The sequence below is a fragment of the Pleurodeles waltl genome, chromosome 3_1, assembly GCF_031143425.1.
Source record: "Pleurodeles waltl isolate 20211129_DDA chromosome 3_1, aPleWal1.hap1.20221129, whole genome shotgun sequence".
In the NCBI taxonomy this organism is placed as follows: domain Eukaryota; kingdom Metazoa; phylum Chordata; class Amphibia; order Caudata; family Salamandridae; genus Pleurodeles; species Pleurodeles waltl.
In genome coordinates, this window is record NC_090440.1 from 281092515 (window position 1) to 281109223 (window position 16709).

Here is a 16709-nt window from a genome sequence, read left to right on the forward strand (position 1 = left end):
GTGAATAATGATAATGAAAATGTCACTTACCCAGTGTACATCTGTTCGTGGCATCAGTCACAGTAGATTCGCATGTTCTGCAATAGCTCGCCATCTGGTGTTGGGCCGGAGTGTTACAAGTTGTTTTTCTTCGAAGAAGTCTTTCGAGTCACGGGACCGAGTGACTCCTCCTTTTGTCTCCATTGCGCATGGGCGTCGACTCCATCTTCGATTGTTTTTCCCCGCAGAGGGTGAGGTAGGAGTTGAATTGTAGTAATAGTGCCCATGCAATGGAGTGACTAAGTATGCACCTATTTAAGGTTGAGATGATACATATATAAATAATTGAAGGTAACTTCCAAACTGCTACAGGCTCCCGGGGAGGCGGGTGGGCACATGCGAATCTACTGCGACTGATGCCACGAACAGATGTACACTGGGTAAGTGACATTTTCAGTTCGATGGCATCTGTCGCTGTAGATACGCATGTTCTGCATAGACTAGTAAGCAGTTATTTCCCCAAAAGCGGTGGATCAGCCTGTAGGAGTGGAAGTAGTCTGAAATAATGTCCTTAATACAGCTTGACCTACTGTGGCTTGTTGTGCGGATAACACGTCTACACAGTAGTGCTTGGTGAATGTGTGAGGCGTAGACCATGTGGCTGCCTTACATATTTCTTGCATTGGGATGTTTCCTAGAAAGGCCATGGTAGCACCTTTCTTTCTGGTTGAGTGTGCCCTTGGTGTAATGGGCAGCTGTCGTTTAGCTTTAAGGTAGCAGATTTGGATGCATTTAACTATCCATCTGGCTATACCTTGTTTTGATATTGGGTTTCCTGCATGAGGTTTTTGAAATGCAATAAAGAGTTGTTTAGTCTTTCTGATGTTCTTTGTTCTGTCAATGTAATACATCAATGCTCTTTTGACATCTAATGTATGTAGTGCCCTTTCAGCTACGGTATCTGGCTGTGGAAAGAACACTGGAAGTTCCACTGTTTGATTTAGATGGAACGGTGAAATAACCTTTGGCAAAAATTTAGGATTGGTCCTTAGGACGACTTTATTTTTGTGTAGTTGTATAAAAGGTTCCTGTATAGTAAACGCCTGAATCTCGCTTACTCTTCTCAGGGAAGTAATGGCGATGAGAAATGCCACCTTCCAGGTTAGGAACTGTATGTCGCAGGAGTGCATGGGTTCAAAAGGTGGACCCATAAGTCTAGTTAGGACAACATTTAGGTTCCATGAAGGAACAGGTAGTGTTCTTGGTGGTATAATTCTCCTAAGGCCCTCCATGAATGCTTTAATGACTGGTATTTTATATAGGGAAGTTGAATAGGTAGTCTGCAGGTATGCAGATATTGCTGCAAGGTGAATCTTAATGGAAGAGAAAGCTAGGTTAGATTTTTGTAAGTGAAGCAAGTAACCCACTACATGTTCTGGAGTTGTGTGTAATGGTTGTATTTGATTAATATGGCAGTAGCAAACAAACCTCTTCCATTTACTTGCATAGCAGTGCCTGGTGGATGGCCTTCTTGCTTGTTTTATGACTTCCATACATTCTTGGGTAAGTTGTAAGTGCCCGAATTCTAGGATTTCAGGAGCCAGATTGCTAGATTCAGCGATGCTGGATCTGGGTGTCTGATCTTTTGGTTGTGCTGTGTCAACAGATCTGGCCTGTTGGGCAATTTGATGCAGGGTACCACTGATAGGTCTAGCAGCGTTGTGTACCAGGGTTGCCTTGCCCAAGTTGGTGCTATCAATATGAGTTTGAGTTTGCTTTGACTGAGTTTGTTTACCAGGTAAGGAAGGAGAGGGAGAGGAGGAAAAGCGTAAGCAAATATCCCTGACCAGTTCATCCATAGGGCATTGCCTTGGGATTGTTTGTGTGGGTATCTGGATGCGAAGTTTTGGCATTTTGCGTTCTCCCTTGTCGCAAACAAGTCTATCTGAGGTGTTCCCCAGAGTTTGAAATAAGTGTTCAGAATTTGGGGGTGAATTTCCCATTCGTGGACCTGTTGGTGATCTCGAGAGAGATTGTCTGCGAGTTGATTTTGTATCCCTGGTATAAACTGTGCAATTAGGCGAATTTGGTTGTGAATTGCCCAATGCCAAATTTTTTGTGCTAGCAGGCTTAACTGCGTGGAGTGCGTCCCTCCCTGCTTGTTTAGATAATACATTGTTGTCATGTTGTCTGTTTTGACGAGAATGTATTTGTGAACTATTATTGGTTGGAAAGCTTTTAGTGCTTGAAAAACTGCTAGAAGTTCTAGGTGATTGATATGCAGTTTTGTTTGATGTACGTTCCATTGTCCTTGTATGCTGTGTTGATCGAGGTGTGCTCCCCACCCTGTCATGGAAGCATCTGTTGTTATTACGTATTGTGGCACTGGGTCTTGGAAAGGCCGCCCCTTGTTTAAATTTATGTTGTTCCACCACAGAAGCGAGAGGTAAGTTTGGCGGTCTATTAACACCAGATCTAAAAGGTGACCCTGTGCTTGAGACCACTGTGATGCTAGGCATTGTTGTAAGGGCCTCATGTGCAGTCTTGCGTTTGGGACAATGGCTATGCATGATGACATCATGCCTAGGAGTTGTAATACCATCTTTGCCTGTATCTTTTGTGTTGGATACATGCGTTGTATGATGGTGTTGAAATTTTGAATTCTTTGTGGACTTGGAGTGGCTACTCCTTTTGATGTGTCTATTATGGCTCCCAGGTATTGTTGTACCTTGCGTGGCAGAATTTTGGATTTTGTGAAATTGACGGTGAACCCTAGTTTGAAGAGGGTTTGTATGATATGATTTGTGTGATTTGAGCACTCTATTAACGAATGGGCCTTGATTAGCCAGTCGTCTAGATATGGGAACACATGTATTTGCTGCCTTCTTATGTGTGCTGCGACTACTGCTAGACATTTGGTAAAGACTCTTGGTGCGGTTGTTAATCCGAAAGGCAGTACCTTGAATTGGTAATGTATTCCTTTGAATACAAACCTTAGGTATTTCCTGTGCGATGGGTGTATTGGTATATGGAAATAAGCATCCTTGAGGTCTAAAGTTGCCATGTAGTCGTGCAGTTTTAGCAATGGCAATACTTCTTGTAGTGTGACCATGTGGAAGTGGTCTGATTTGATGAAAGTGTTCACTACTCTGAGGTCTAGGATTGGTCTCAGCGTTTTGTCCTTCTTTGGTATCAGAAAGTACAGTGAGTAAACTCCTGTGTTTATTTGTGTGTTTGGCACTAATTCGATTGCATTCTTTTGCAATAGTGCCTGCACTTCTATCTCCAGGAGATTGGAATGGTGTGTTGTTAAATTTTGTGCTTTTGGTGGTATGTTTGGAGGGAATTGTAGAAATTCTATGCAATAACCATGTTGGATAATTGCTAGAACCCAAGTGTCTGTAGTGATTTCCTCCCATGCTTTGTAATAATGACCTATTCTTCCCCCCACTGGTGTTGTGTGGAGGGGGTGAGTGACATGTGAGTCATTGTTTAGTAGTAGGGGTTTTGGGGCTTTGAAATCTCCCTCTATTTCTAGGGAATTGCCCTCCTCTATATTGTCCCCGAAAACCTCCTCTATACTGTCCCTGGTAAGTGGACGGTGTTGCTTGTGAGGTGCTGGCTTGTGTGCTTTGACCCCGAAATCCCCCTCGAAAGGGCGTTTTACGGAATGTGCTGTAATTCCCTCTGCTCTGCGGGGAGTAGAGTGCGCCCATGGCTTTGGCAGTGTCCGTATCTTTTTTGAGTTTCTCAATCGCTGTGTCCACTTCTGGACCGAACAGTTCTTTTTCATTAAAAGGCATATTGAGAACTGCTTGTTGAATCTCTGGTTTAAATCCAGACGTTCGGAGCCATGCATGCCTTCTGATAGTTACAGATGTATTAATTGTCCGTGCAGCTGTATCTGCAGCGTCCATGGAGGAACGTATCTGGTTGTTGGAGATGGTCTGTCCCTCCTCAACCACTTGTTTTGCCCTATTTTGGAAGTCCTTGGGCAGATGTTCAATGAGATGTTGCATCTCGTCCCAGTGGGCTCTGTCATAGCGCGCAAGTAGTGCCTGGGAGTTCGCGATGCGCCACTGGTTTGCAGCTTGTGCTGCGACTCTCTTACCAGCTGCATCGAACTTGCGGCTTTCTTTATCTGGGGGTGGTGCATCTCCAGATGTGTGAGAGTTGGCCCTTTTCCTAACTGCTCCTACAACAACAGAGTCTGGTGGCAGCTGTGTAGTGATGAAAACCGGGTCCGTAGGAGGCGGCTTATACTTTTTTTCCACCCTTGGTGTGATTGCCCTACTTTTGACCGGCTCCTTAAATATGTCTTTTGCGTGCCGGAGCATACCAGGGAGCATAGGCAGGCTTTGGTAGGAGCTGTGGGTGGAGGAGAGTGTGTTGAACAAGAAATCATCCTCGACCTGTTCTGAGTGGAGGCTAACGTTGTGAAATTGTGCTGCTCTAGCCACCACCTGAGAGTACGCGGTGCTGTCTTCTGGTGGAGATGGCTTTGTAGGGTATGCCTCCGGGCTGTTATCTGACACTGGGGCGTCGTATAGGTTCCATGCGTCCTGATCTTGGTCACCCTGGCTCATGGTGGTGTGAGCTGGGGAGTGTGATGGAGTTTGTGCTGGTGAAACGTTAATCACGGGCGGAGGAGAGGGTGGTGGTGTAACTCTTTTCACCACTTTTGGTTGTGGTGCTTGTTCCGTCTGGAACTCCAACCTTCTCTTTCTCCTAATGGGGGGAAGGGTGCTTATTTTTCCTGTCCCCTGCTGAATGAAGATACGCTTTTGCGTATGGTCCACATCAGTTGCTTGTAGCTCTTCCTCAAACCTATGCTTTTGCATTTGGGAGGTTAGCGAGTGCTCTTCTGTATAAGAGCCTGAAGCTGGGTCGCTTGCAGTTTGTTTCGGCATCGAAACTTTGTCTGCGTGTTTTTTCGGCTCCGAGGTGACTTTTTTCCTTTTCGGGGCCGAAACCTCTCGGCGTCGATCTGTTTCGGTGCCGCTGTCTCGGCGTCGAGCCGTGTCCACACCGGCATCTCGGTGTCGAGGCTTGTCTCCAGCACTTTCTCGGTCCCGAGAAGGCTGCGTGCCGGTGTCTCGACCGGAGTCGGACGATCTCGGCACTGTTTGGGCCTTTTTCGGTGCCGACGGTCGGTCACCGAATTTATGGGTCGAGCCATGGCCTGGTGGCAGTGGCGTCCCCTGGGCCTTGTAAATGTTTCTTTGTGTGGTTTTCGACGTCTTACTCACGGTTTGTGTATCGTCGAATCCTTCGGAGTCTGAGTCTTGGATCGAGAAGGTACCTTCTTCTTCCTGTTCCTCGAACTCCCGTTGGGCTGTCGGTGCGGACGCCATTTGAAGTCTTCTGGCTCGACGGTCTCGGAGTGTTTTTCGGGACCGGAACGCACGACAGGCCTCGCAGGTGTCTTCGCTGTGCTCAGGTGACAGGCACAGGTTGCAGACCAAGTGTTGGTCTGTGTAGGGGTATTTATTGTGGCATTTGGGGCAGAAACGGAACGGGGTCCGTTCCATCGGCGTTCTTCAGCACGCGGTCGGGCCGACCAGGCCCCGAGGGAGGATCGAAAAACTACCCCGAAGGGCACCGGAGCTCTTCGATCTTCGATGCAGTGTGGAATCTAAGTACGCCGATCCCGAACGCAACAATACCGACGAAAATCTTCCGAAATTAACTATTTTTTCCGTTCCGAAACTCGGAGCGACAGGAACACGTCCGAACCAGATGGCGGAAAAAAAACAATCGAAGATGGAGTCGACGCCCATGCGCAATGGAGACAAAAGGAGGAGTCACTCGGTCCCGTGACTCGAAAGACTTCTTCGAAGAAAAACAACTTGTAACACTCCGGCCCAACACCAGATGGCGAGCTATTGCAGAACATGCGTATCTACAGCGACAGATGCCATCGAACATTATGTTATACTTGTCTCCCGATAAACAGATCTGATCATCTCCGATAGCTCAACACAACTCTGCAAATGTTCATTACATAGCACACAAACAAGGATTTAGGTAAACAGCGGGCCACCTCAACTTCGGCTTCTAAAATGTTCACAAATGAGGAGACTTAAGGCAGAGAGACGATTTAACATCTTACTCCACCAGTAAAGTTTAACTCGAGACTTTAGAGTGGCAGTGCAAGCAACCTAAAACAGGTCAGTGCACTGCACCTATGCCCTCAATTACATGCTACAAAGATTTAGTCAAAATAAGGATTTTAGAATGTTATACAAGGTGTAACTACCCCCAACAGGACTAGATGTATGTTTCAAATAACCAACAACCATACAGACACAGGGTCACCATGAGTACATAAGTCAAAGTTGCAAGATCCAATAATAAACCTTTAATTTGTGAGAATGCAATGCTCTCTTAAGTGTGAAGAATGAGCACTATAAAAATACTTATTTACTCTGAAACAAGAATACTTTTGCTTCTAACTTATTTTCGTTGTATAAATTGTTCAAGTAAAAACCTTCTATTTAGAGTAAAGATATCATTAGCATAAAGTGTGATCCTCAAATTTGTAATCATGCAATTTTAATTCGTTTAAGAATAACCCACTTTTGGAGGCTGTGCTCCCAAATACAGGATAACAATAAACCTATATAAAAGTACAATATATTCACTTACTGGCATCCGCCTTCCAACAAAAGAATGAGAATACTGCTTAAGATCTGTATCTGCCAAGGAGGAGGGAACTACAAAATATTCTGGAAGGCTGGAAAAACAAAAACATTGATAACATTTAAAAAAAAAGCAAATCTTTTTAGATCTGAAAAGGATTACTGTCAATCTCATTAAAACCATGAAGGCACTGAAGGCAAAATGTAGACAATTCAATAAAATAAAACTCATAAGCAAAAGAACCAGGCCAATTTAGAAAAAGCACCTTAAACAAGTTATCATTGCTCAAAACATCTAGCAAGAGGAAACCCTCAGGTAAATTTAAAAAGCCATTCTTACACCACAACGATTTTTTTCTAAATTTAACTGGTGGAATACAATAGCCACTGTCTATGAGTATCATATACAACTTGAAATTTCATTGATAAATTGAGAGGCTGAGGAAATAAATGTTTATTTGTGGGACTCTCTGAAAGGATTGCTGACGTGAAGCACTGATGTACACATCATGGTACAGTTCTGTAATAGAAAAGTAGCCCAACAGAAAGGAGCATACTGTGTTGAATGTCAGTGATCAATAAAAGCGAAGCTAAACAACAAAATGTGATGTAAACAGCTTATTCTTTCACAGAAGAAGACACAGCTCACTGCTTAAGAGTCACTCTTTGATAGGGTTGCACGTCGTTTCCCCCAGAACTGTGCAAACAAGAGATGAGAGTGCAGCAGGTCAGTAATCGAAAACTTGTGCCATCCCACTTGACACAAGCGTCTTGATGATTTCACTTTCTGCTTCCAGATAGAACATTTTATGTTTCATACAGAGTACAAGCTTAAAACCTTAATGACCGCAGTGCTCTCTTAACACTTATGCTGGCTTGATGAAAGAATACAATTTGCCTTTTTGCTGAAAGCTGCAGGGGTCAGATGAAGGCTTCTAACTATCCACCCTTTTAGCTCCATTTCTAATTTTCTTTGACACACAACATTTCATTTTGGTATGGGTCTATGACTGCAGCATGCTGTTTGGATATGCACAACACATGATCAGGAAGACCTCTCTCAATAACCAATCCACTAAAGAAGACTGTGCAACGCATCCTACTGTTGAAGTATAAAGAGCTGGAGTTTGATTGTTGCTGCATACTCTTCTTTAACTCTCACATTACTTACTTTCTTTGAAAGAGAATTAATATTACACATGTGAGGATGGGCTCCTGGAAGGCCAAATCAAAGCAATGCAATGTAATAGGTGTAGTATGAAAGCCTTCACATGACAAATTAAAGCTCTGATAACTAGGTACTCCAATACCTTTCCTGGTCTCTCCTGTAATTTTGTTACCAATGTACTTGATAACATTCAAAGTTCCCTAGAGGCCATCCTCATCAGAGGTGAACCATGCCCTTCGGTACCAGAGGGCAAATCCAAATACATGGCAATGTCTTGCCTTATCCGAAAACAACAGTATCTAACCACCCCTCTCACTGTTCACAGGTTGGCCATGGCTTCCAGCCTTTGCCCCCAACTTATGATCAAAAACAGTAGCGGTACTTGGTCTGGCCTTCTGAAGCCCCATACAGGTCTGTAGTATGGAGCCATCCTGCTGCCTGTGACCTGCCTTGGAAGAGGAGAAAGCAACACTGCCAGTTCGTGTAGGTGACCTGTCTGTTGACCGAAAAGGTAAGTGCAACGCTTATCATGCTAAAACTGCCCACACAGTCCATCTGGTGAGAACAAAAGAAAAAATCACTTCACACTAGTTCACAGAGTAGTGTTCGTTGACTGAGGCTTGCAACTCTGTTTCTGGAACTGTAGCAAAGCCACTATAGAGTACAGATCTAGAAATATCAGTGTTTCAAGTCTCAGCAGAGTTCTAAATCTACGTTCCAGTCTCTTAAATTCTAACTGGCAAATGAAGAGTCCAGTGAATGCCTTTGTGGCCACATAACAAGCACTGCATTTGACACCAGCCATTGACTTTGTCAGTGTTCATTTTGTCATGGTTCTTCCAAACTCTATTGATGTGGAAGCTGCTGGGTCCTCATCAATTAAAACAAAAAAACATTTTAAAAGTAAAAATATATTTTTGGTGTCAGAATACACATTGACACATTGTAATGGTAGTCCATAGAGCTGAAAGAACCTACGTAGTTCCATTTGAGTAATCTTCCATTCGTAGATAAAAGATAGCAATGCGTTCCCGCATAACTCTCCTTATCAGTTTGCTGATTAGGAGGTTTATGCAGAACGAGCTGCTATCTTTTGTCTCAATGTTCTAATTGCACACTTGATCTTGGAACTCCATGTTGGGCGAATTAGGCTGCTTCTACGAATGGGAGGCTACTCAAATAGAATCTAGAACGCCACACTTTTCAAGTTGATTTGGATATTGCTTCATTAACCAGTTTCATCTGGGAGCCTTGTTATGATGTAATTTTCTAAACTTTCAATCCAATCCTCCCAACAAATGTCAGGTTGACCTGCTTGTTGTAGAAAAAAGGGTGGTGTAATAATGTTCCCAACTGAAGCCATGACCAATATTACACCAATACAAAAATCGCAAAAACTTTTCCCAAACACCACAACAGTAAATGTGACAATTGTTTTTTTCCTTAAACCACAATGATAATGGAAGAAATTCCTTGAACTAAAATAAAGACCAAATGCTGGTGAACAGTCTAGTCTTTGTTGAACAGCAAAGTAAAAATCAACAAATTGGTGTTTTTTTTCTTTTTTTCCCCCCTTAAAATGTAAGATGGCTGCCACAGATGTGAATTCCAAAGTAAAATGTCCAGGCGAGGAGTCTAGTTTTTAAATATGTAAGAGAGTGCCCCCTGCACTTCCTCTGGGCGGACAACACTCATTGACACGGCCGCGCAGACAACACTCGCTGCACTGCCTCCGGGTGAACGGCTCTTACTATGCAGTCTAGTTTGTAATTAAGTAAGAGTGCACCCCCTGCACTTCCTCCGGGCAGGCAACACTCATTAATGCAGCCGCTGCCACACCTCCTCCGGGCAGACAACACTCGTCGCACTGCCTCCAGCTCCGATGGAGTGGACCACCCAAGGAAGGGGTGAAAGATGGCGTGGCACTCAATCGGATCGTCACCTTGTCACTGTCGCCGAAAACAGGTTCGCTACCACGGCGGTAACAGCAGGTAAGTGTCTACCAGACCCAGGTTGTGTCCACACCTGAAGCTCGTCGCCAAAATGTTGCAAGTAATATCGGAGAGGCATATAAACTTGTATAATTAAGTTTATTGAATCAACGACACAACCTGGCGTCTGGCTCCCTCTCTGGCTAGTCCACCCTCGCACTTCTCAAGAACTAGCCTCTTCTCACTCTCTTTACACAAGCTACAATTTTGCACCCATTCCTTAATCTGATTTTCTATCCCTGGCCACCAAAAGTTTGCTCTTACCCTCCTGGTGGTCAGTCCTTGCCCAAGGCTTCTCCACATTTAATCATTTTAATTACATCTCTCATTACTGGATCCTCTTCCATCTCCTCTTACCACTGCATCCCCAAAAATGAACCAGTTCCTCTATCCACTGCATCTTGTACAGTGGCGACCGCACCCTCCACGTCTCTCTCACACCAACATCATCAACTTCCTCCCAATTCAACGACAATCTAGATAAGCAATATGCTTGAACATTCTTCCAGCCTTGTAGAAACTCAACAGTGTAGACATACTCCTGAAGTCTTGCTGCAAGCCTAGCCAACCTGGCTGACCCCTTTCCTGCACCACCTGGAGCTAAAATTCTTAATAGCGGCCTATGATCTGCCCGTATAACAAATGGTAAGCCCTACAAGTACACACGGAAATATTCAGCACCCCAGGCTGCAGCCAAAGCTTCATGCTCTATGACTGAATAGTTTTTTTTTCGGCCGATGTCAGTGTACGAGAGGCAAACGCCACAGTCTTTTCATCACTACCATGAAATTGGGAAAGAATCACACCCAAGCTGGATGCACTGGCATCTACTGTAAGCGCAGATTTTAGACTTCTATCAAACTCTGTTAATATGGTACTTTCCTCACTTTATGTTTCACCGCAACAGCTCCCCACTTCATACAAATTTTGTGAACATAATCCTTTAAGTCTCCCAACTCCTCTCGAAACACCTCACTCACTTCCTCAAGAATTGCACTGACGCCTCCATCATCCACAACCAAAATTTGTTCAATACCTCTAGGATGAACAATTATATTCAAATCATACTGGTGCATCCAACCCAATATTGGTGGCCCTGACTCGGCCACATACACTTTAAGAAGGGTTTCTCTTGACTTGAAACATATAACTGTCAAAAAGAAACCCAAGATCTCAATCTCCTCCCCTTGGTAGCCCCCAGGACAGATATCTTTTGTTTCCAACTCAAGTTGTGGCCAATTCTTCATAAAAATATCCTTGGGAATGATAGTGTACTTGGATCCAGTATCCACCATCAACTCTACATTGACTTTTGCGATAGTAAACCACGCTTTGGGACAGGTTACCCTCTTGTCACAGTTGACTATATCATCCTCACCTAAACAGAGTACACAATCTACAATCTCACACCTATCTTCACACACAGCCACTCCTTTGGGTTTAGACCATTCAGCGCACATCCGCGCATAATGACCTTTGTGCCCACACTTCCTGCACTCTTTACTCACCGCAAAACACCCCTTAAATTCGCTGTTGTGTAAATTACTACCACATCTGTTACATCTCTTCTTAACACCCATTCTCTGAGTTTTCTGGAAATCTTGTGTTTTCTTCCCTACAGCTGCCACACTGTTGCTTTTGGTTTCCACATCCCCTAAGACCTCTTGCAAGATTTGTTGCTCCCTACCTCCATTGCCATACTTTCCCATTTCTTTCATACACAATTCCGATTCTTCCACAACCTTGGCCATGTCAATGGCATCTCTCAGACAGGGATTTTTTGCAGCCCACAGTCTTTCCTGGATTTTCCTGCTCTTGCACTGAACCATTAGCTGGTCCATAATCATTTCCTTACACATCTCCCCAAAATGGCATTTAGCAGACAACTCCCTCAACCTGAACACAAATTCTTCAATTGACTCTCCCACCCTCTGTGGTTGTGTATAAAACTTATATCTCGCTAAGACTACATTAGTCTCTTTAGCAAACCTATTACTCAGTCTTAATCTAGCTTCTATGTAATCATCTGCAATACGTGCTCCATTGTCAGTAGCCACTGGCATAAACTTAAACAATCTCTGCGCTTCAGAACCCAAACAATTTAGTACATTATTTCTTTTTATGTGCAGACGTAAACTCTTCACTATCCAACGCCAACAAATAATTGTCAAACATGTCTATCCAGTCTTCCCACAGGATCGTAGGAGTACCTGGATGTGAAAGGAAACAAGGCGGTGCAGTAATTGAAACGTGCTCCATGGCTTTCACCAATATTCGAGATCACTCTAAAAATATACAAATCTGTAGCAGCACACAAATCCCAAGGTTCGTAACGAGCATCAAGGTGTGCACATCACCGTTTGTGCAATTACTCTGAAGCAGCGCACAGATTCCAGGTGCAATAACTCAGTGGCAGCGCACAAATCCAAGGCGCGCAACAAGCATTAAGTTGCGTAATGAGCATCAAGGTGTGTGCATCATCGTTTCCATAGCTCTGCAGCAGCCTTTAAATTCTATGCGCAATAACTCTACAGCAGCGCACAAATCTCAGGCGTGCAACAAGCGTGATAAGGTGTGCGCATCACCATTTCAGCAATAACTCTGGAGCGCAACAAGCATTAACATGAGCACATTTATACCGGCACCACAGGATGCCAGAAAAACGTTGTTACTCCAATACACCAGTAGACAATTACTGGAATCCAACCAACCCGCAAAATAAAAGGCGACCTCCCTGAGAAGATGATTTCTCCTTTAAGGTAAGGCCAGTAGCTTTACCTTTAAGAAAACTTCCTTATGATAGTAGGATCCTTCACCTTCAGGTGGGACATCCCCTTTAAATTTCCAGGCGCCACCTCTGTGTTGTTTCTCGCAGAACACAGCACGCTTCAATCACCGGAAACAAAGCGTCTGGTCGTAGTCTGCTCAACGACGATATAACCGCCCGGTAGGTCAACATCATCCTATCCTCGTCGCCAAACGATGTAGTACAAATACTTAATTGGAGTCGGATGGTTTCACCAAAATCCTATTTTATTGACCTACTCGAGCGGTGTCGCACTTTACAACATCAAACCGCTCCTCTCGCCCAACGCTCGATTTCCCTCCAACGCACGAGAGCGTTTGGGCTCCAGCAAAGCGCTCGAGCTCACAGAACACGCTCGTGCATAACCAGATATAACAATGTCTTCGGTTTGACATACTACAAATGTAATGGCTTATGTGATATAATCACAACAGAAGGATAACTAAATTGGATACATGATTAGGCAGAGAAGAGGAGACATGGGTAAGCATGGAGTATAGGACAGATGGGCGAGCTAGAATATTATGTTCTCATGTTACATAGTCAAATGGAAAGCAAAATTGTTTGGGGGAGGGGAGCAAAAATATGTAAAAGTGTCAAAATAGCCTTGCTGGTATTATGAGAAGACAATTTGTAAACACTATAGATTTTTTATTAATGTAACTATTATAGATTTTTAATGTATACTCACCACGTTGAGATCATGTAGCCCTCATTGACTGAGCAAACCCTCCACTCAGATGCATCTGTTCTTCGGATTTCTCTGTCCCAGTCAGAGTAAGTTTCAAACAAAGACGTTTTTGGACCACCTCCAGGATCTATACCATTTGTTTTATCAGCTAAGGGGAGAGAAAGAATGCATATGTTATGCCAAGCTACATAATACTGTTCCGATAATGTATTCCTTTATAACAATTCAGAAACACCCAGCAAAACCTATAATTCAATTCACACATATAAATGATCTTTTAAGTGACATAATTCAAATTGCTTAGGCAAGACAGACCTTCTAATTTGCAGTCCATCTCCCATAATCTGTTTTACATACATGTATTTAAATTTGTCAAAAACTAATGTGAATTCATAACTTACCTGGATTATGGTAAGACTTTCCAACATATTCAAAAGCAAACAGAAGCTGAATATCTGTTGGCTGGGAATAATGAGCAAGGGCAAGACAAACCTGAAAAAAATCAAACATATTATGAATGCCAGAAACTACTTCCATGAGCCAAGTGAACAAGCACATCTTCTCTGAGGAATTAAAATGATACAAATCACAGCTCAGGTGCAATGATTTTGAATTGGGTACACAGCTACAACAAAGTTTATTCTTGAGAAGGTTTGTATATGTGGATGCAAAAAGAAAAGAGTGAATATAGTAGCAACAGAATAGTATAACTTCATTGCGCTGTCTAGGTACTGTAAGAGCCTGCATGGTGTAGGAAGTTAGTCCAGTGCTCTCGGACACCACTTATGCCTCCACATGCATAGGATGCAAGAAACTCACTAGAAACCAGTAGCGGGTGTACATTTCAATACAAATAAAAAGGCGATGAAATTCCATGTACATCTTTTAAGCTGTACAAATACTGTATAACTGAATATTCAAAAACAAAACCAATGAAGAGATACCAAGAAGCAAAACCCATAAGGTTCTTATTTTCCAAAAGAAGCACATGAAGTCATTAAGCCTTGAGCAAACTGAATATCAAAATTCTATGGAATATTTAAAAAGTTTCTCAATACTTATCTTGTTTATTCAACAACCCAAACTTTGCTCATTAGCTTTAACAATAAATAGACCTGAGATTTTATGTCAGGACACGGAGGATAATATGATGCAAATGTCCCTTTTGTTGTGCGCTCACAGCAGCAACAATAGAGAGAACTTATAACTTTAAAGTAATCCATTGGGCTATAAAATCCAGCAACACACAGCTATCTTCCTTCTTGTGTTGCTGCTGCTCACAAGATCAGTATAATTCCTATCTCAATATGTTATTTAGACAAATACACTGATCCATGCTTGTATATAATGATTATCTTGTAACTGGTATCTAGTAACTGGTGTACGCTATTGGCTGTTGTCTTATTTGGTAATTCTCTGCCTCACTCGAATTACATTTCATTTTGAGTATTAGAAAACTTTACTTACTTTCAGGATTTCACCACTGCTTTGCAGCGTTGTCTGGAGTGCTGCAGGGGTATTTTTAACATTTTCTTTCTCCCACATGCACTGGCTTTTAAAAAATGTACAGCCATCGCAGGCGAGAGCGAGCTGCACAAAAGAAAGAAGCACTCTTTGAGGCCGCTGAGCACCTTATTTTGATGCACCTGGCCATGCTGGTCTTCATTTTTTAGAGACCCCTTCTCTGTGGCGGCCACGTGTAATTTGATGCACTTGATCAATGCAGGAGGTGCTTTTCAAAGTGTCCACCTGTGTGGAGCTGCGTTTTGAACGCGGTGCTGCCAGAGGACAGTGTTTTGTTTTGGGCAGCCCTAACAGGCTCTGATATTTGAGAAAAACACTGGGCAACCGCCGATCGCGGTGGTCATGTGGTCGGAGCAGCAACCATTTTAGCACATTAGGATAAAATACACTTTACAATACAGTCTGCCATCTTAACATCTTCGCTGCCAGGCCTTTTCCCCCTCAGGTGGCAGGCCTTTTTTTTGGGCTATTTGGGGTGTTCACGCTTAGGCCCTCATAACTTTTTGTCCACATAAGCTACCCACGCCAAAATTGCGTCCTTTTTTTCAAACATCCTAGGGATTTTAGAGGTACCCAGACTTTGTGGGTTCCCCAGAAGGAGACCAAGAGATTAGACAAAATACAGCAAAAAAAATCGTTTTTTTTTTGTTTAGTTTTTTAATGCGAAAAATGCAGAAGAAGGCTTGTGTTTTTTCCCTGAAAATGGCATCAACAAGGGCTTGGCGGTGCTAAAATCACCATCTTCCCAACTTTCAGAAACAGGCAGACTTGAATCAGAAAACCAAATTTTTCAACACAATTTTGGCATTTTACTGGGACATACCCCATTTTTACTATTTTTTTGCTTTACACATCCTTCCAGTTAGTGACAGAAGTGTGTGTGAAACCAATGCTGGCTCCAAGAAAGCTAAACATTTCTGAAAAGTAGACAAAATTCTGAATTCAGCAAGGGGTAATTTGTGTAGACCCTACAAGGGTTTCCTACAGAAAATAACAGCTGAAACAAAAAAATAATATTGAAATTGAGGTGAAAAAAACAGCCATTTTTCTCCACGTTTTACTCTAACTTTTTCCTGCGATGTCAGATTTTTTAAAGCAATATACTGTTACGTCTGCTGGACTCTTCTGGTTGCGAGGATATATAGGGCGTGTAGGTTCATCAAGAACCCTAGGTACCCAGAGCCAATAAATGAGCAGCACCTTGCAATGGGTTTTCATTCTATACCGGGTATACAGCAATTTGAAATACAGAGTGAAAAATAGGTATCAAGAAAACCTTTGTATTTCCAAAATGGGCACAAGATAAGGTGTTGAGAAGCAGTGGTTATTTGCACATCTCTGAATTCCGGGGTGCCATATTAGCATACGAATTACAGGGCATTTCTCAAATAGACATCTTTTTTTACACATTGTCTTACATTTGGAAGGAAAAAAATTAGAGAAAGACAAGGGGCAATAACACTTGTTTTGCTATTCTGTGATTCCCCCAAGTCTCCCGATATAAATGGTACCTCACTTCTGTGGGTAGGCTTAATGCTTGCGACAGGAAACACAACATGGACACATCACATTTTTACATTGAAATCTGGTGTGTTTTCTGGAAAGTCCCTAGCTGTGGATTTTGGCCTCTAGCTCAGCCGACACCAAGGGAATCCTAGCAAACCTGCGCATTTTTGAAAACTAGGCACCTAGGGGAATCCAAGATGGGGTGACTTGTGGGGCTCTCACCAGGTTCTATTAGCCAGAATTCTTTGCAAACCTCAAAATTTGGCCAAACAAAACCAAAAACACTTTCCTCACATTTCGGTGACAGAAAGTTCTGAACCTGAGAGGAGACATAAATGTCCTTCCACCCAGCGTTCCCCCAAGTCTCCCGATAAAAATGGTACCTCACTTGAGTGGGTAGGCT

The 16709-nt window shown here is 43.0% G+C and overlaps 1 protein-coding gene across 1 annotated transcript in view; it reads right to left on the minus strand.

Annotated features, from left to right (window-relative positions):
* Nucleotides 1–16709, minus strand: part of MTMR10 (myotubularin related protein 10) — a 300662-nt gene that overhangs the window by 191626 nt on the left and 92327 nt on the right. The window contains exons 6-8 of the mRNA XM_069222394.1: nucleotides 13678–13768; nucleotides 13277–13424; nucleotides 6628–6715 (exon numbers count right to left, since the gene is read on the minus strand). Coding sequence (XP_069078495.1) covers nucleotides 6628–6715; nucleotides 13277–13424; nucleotides 13678–13768 — 327 coding nt within the window. The remainder of the gene's footprint in view (nucleotides 1–6627; nucleotides 6716–13276; nucleotides 13425–13677; nucleotides 13769–16709) is intronic.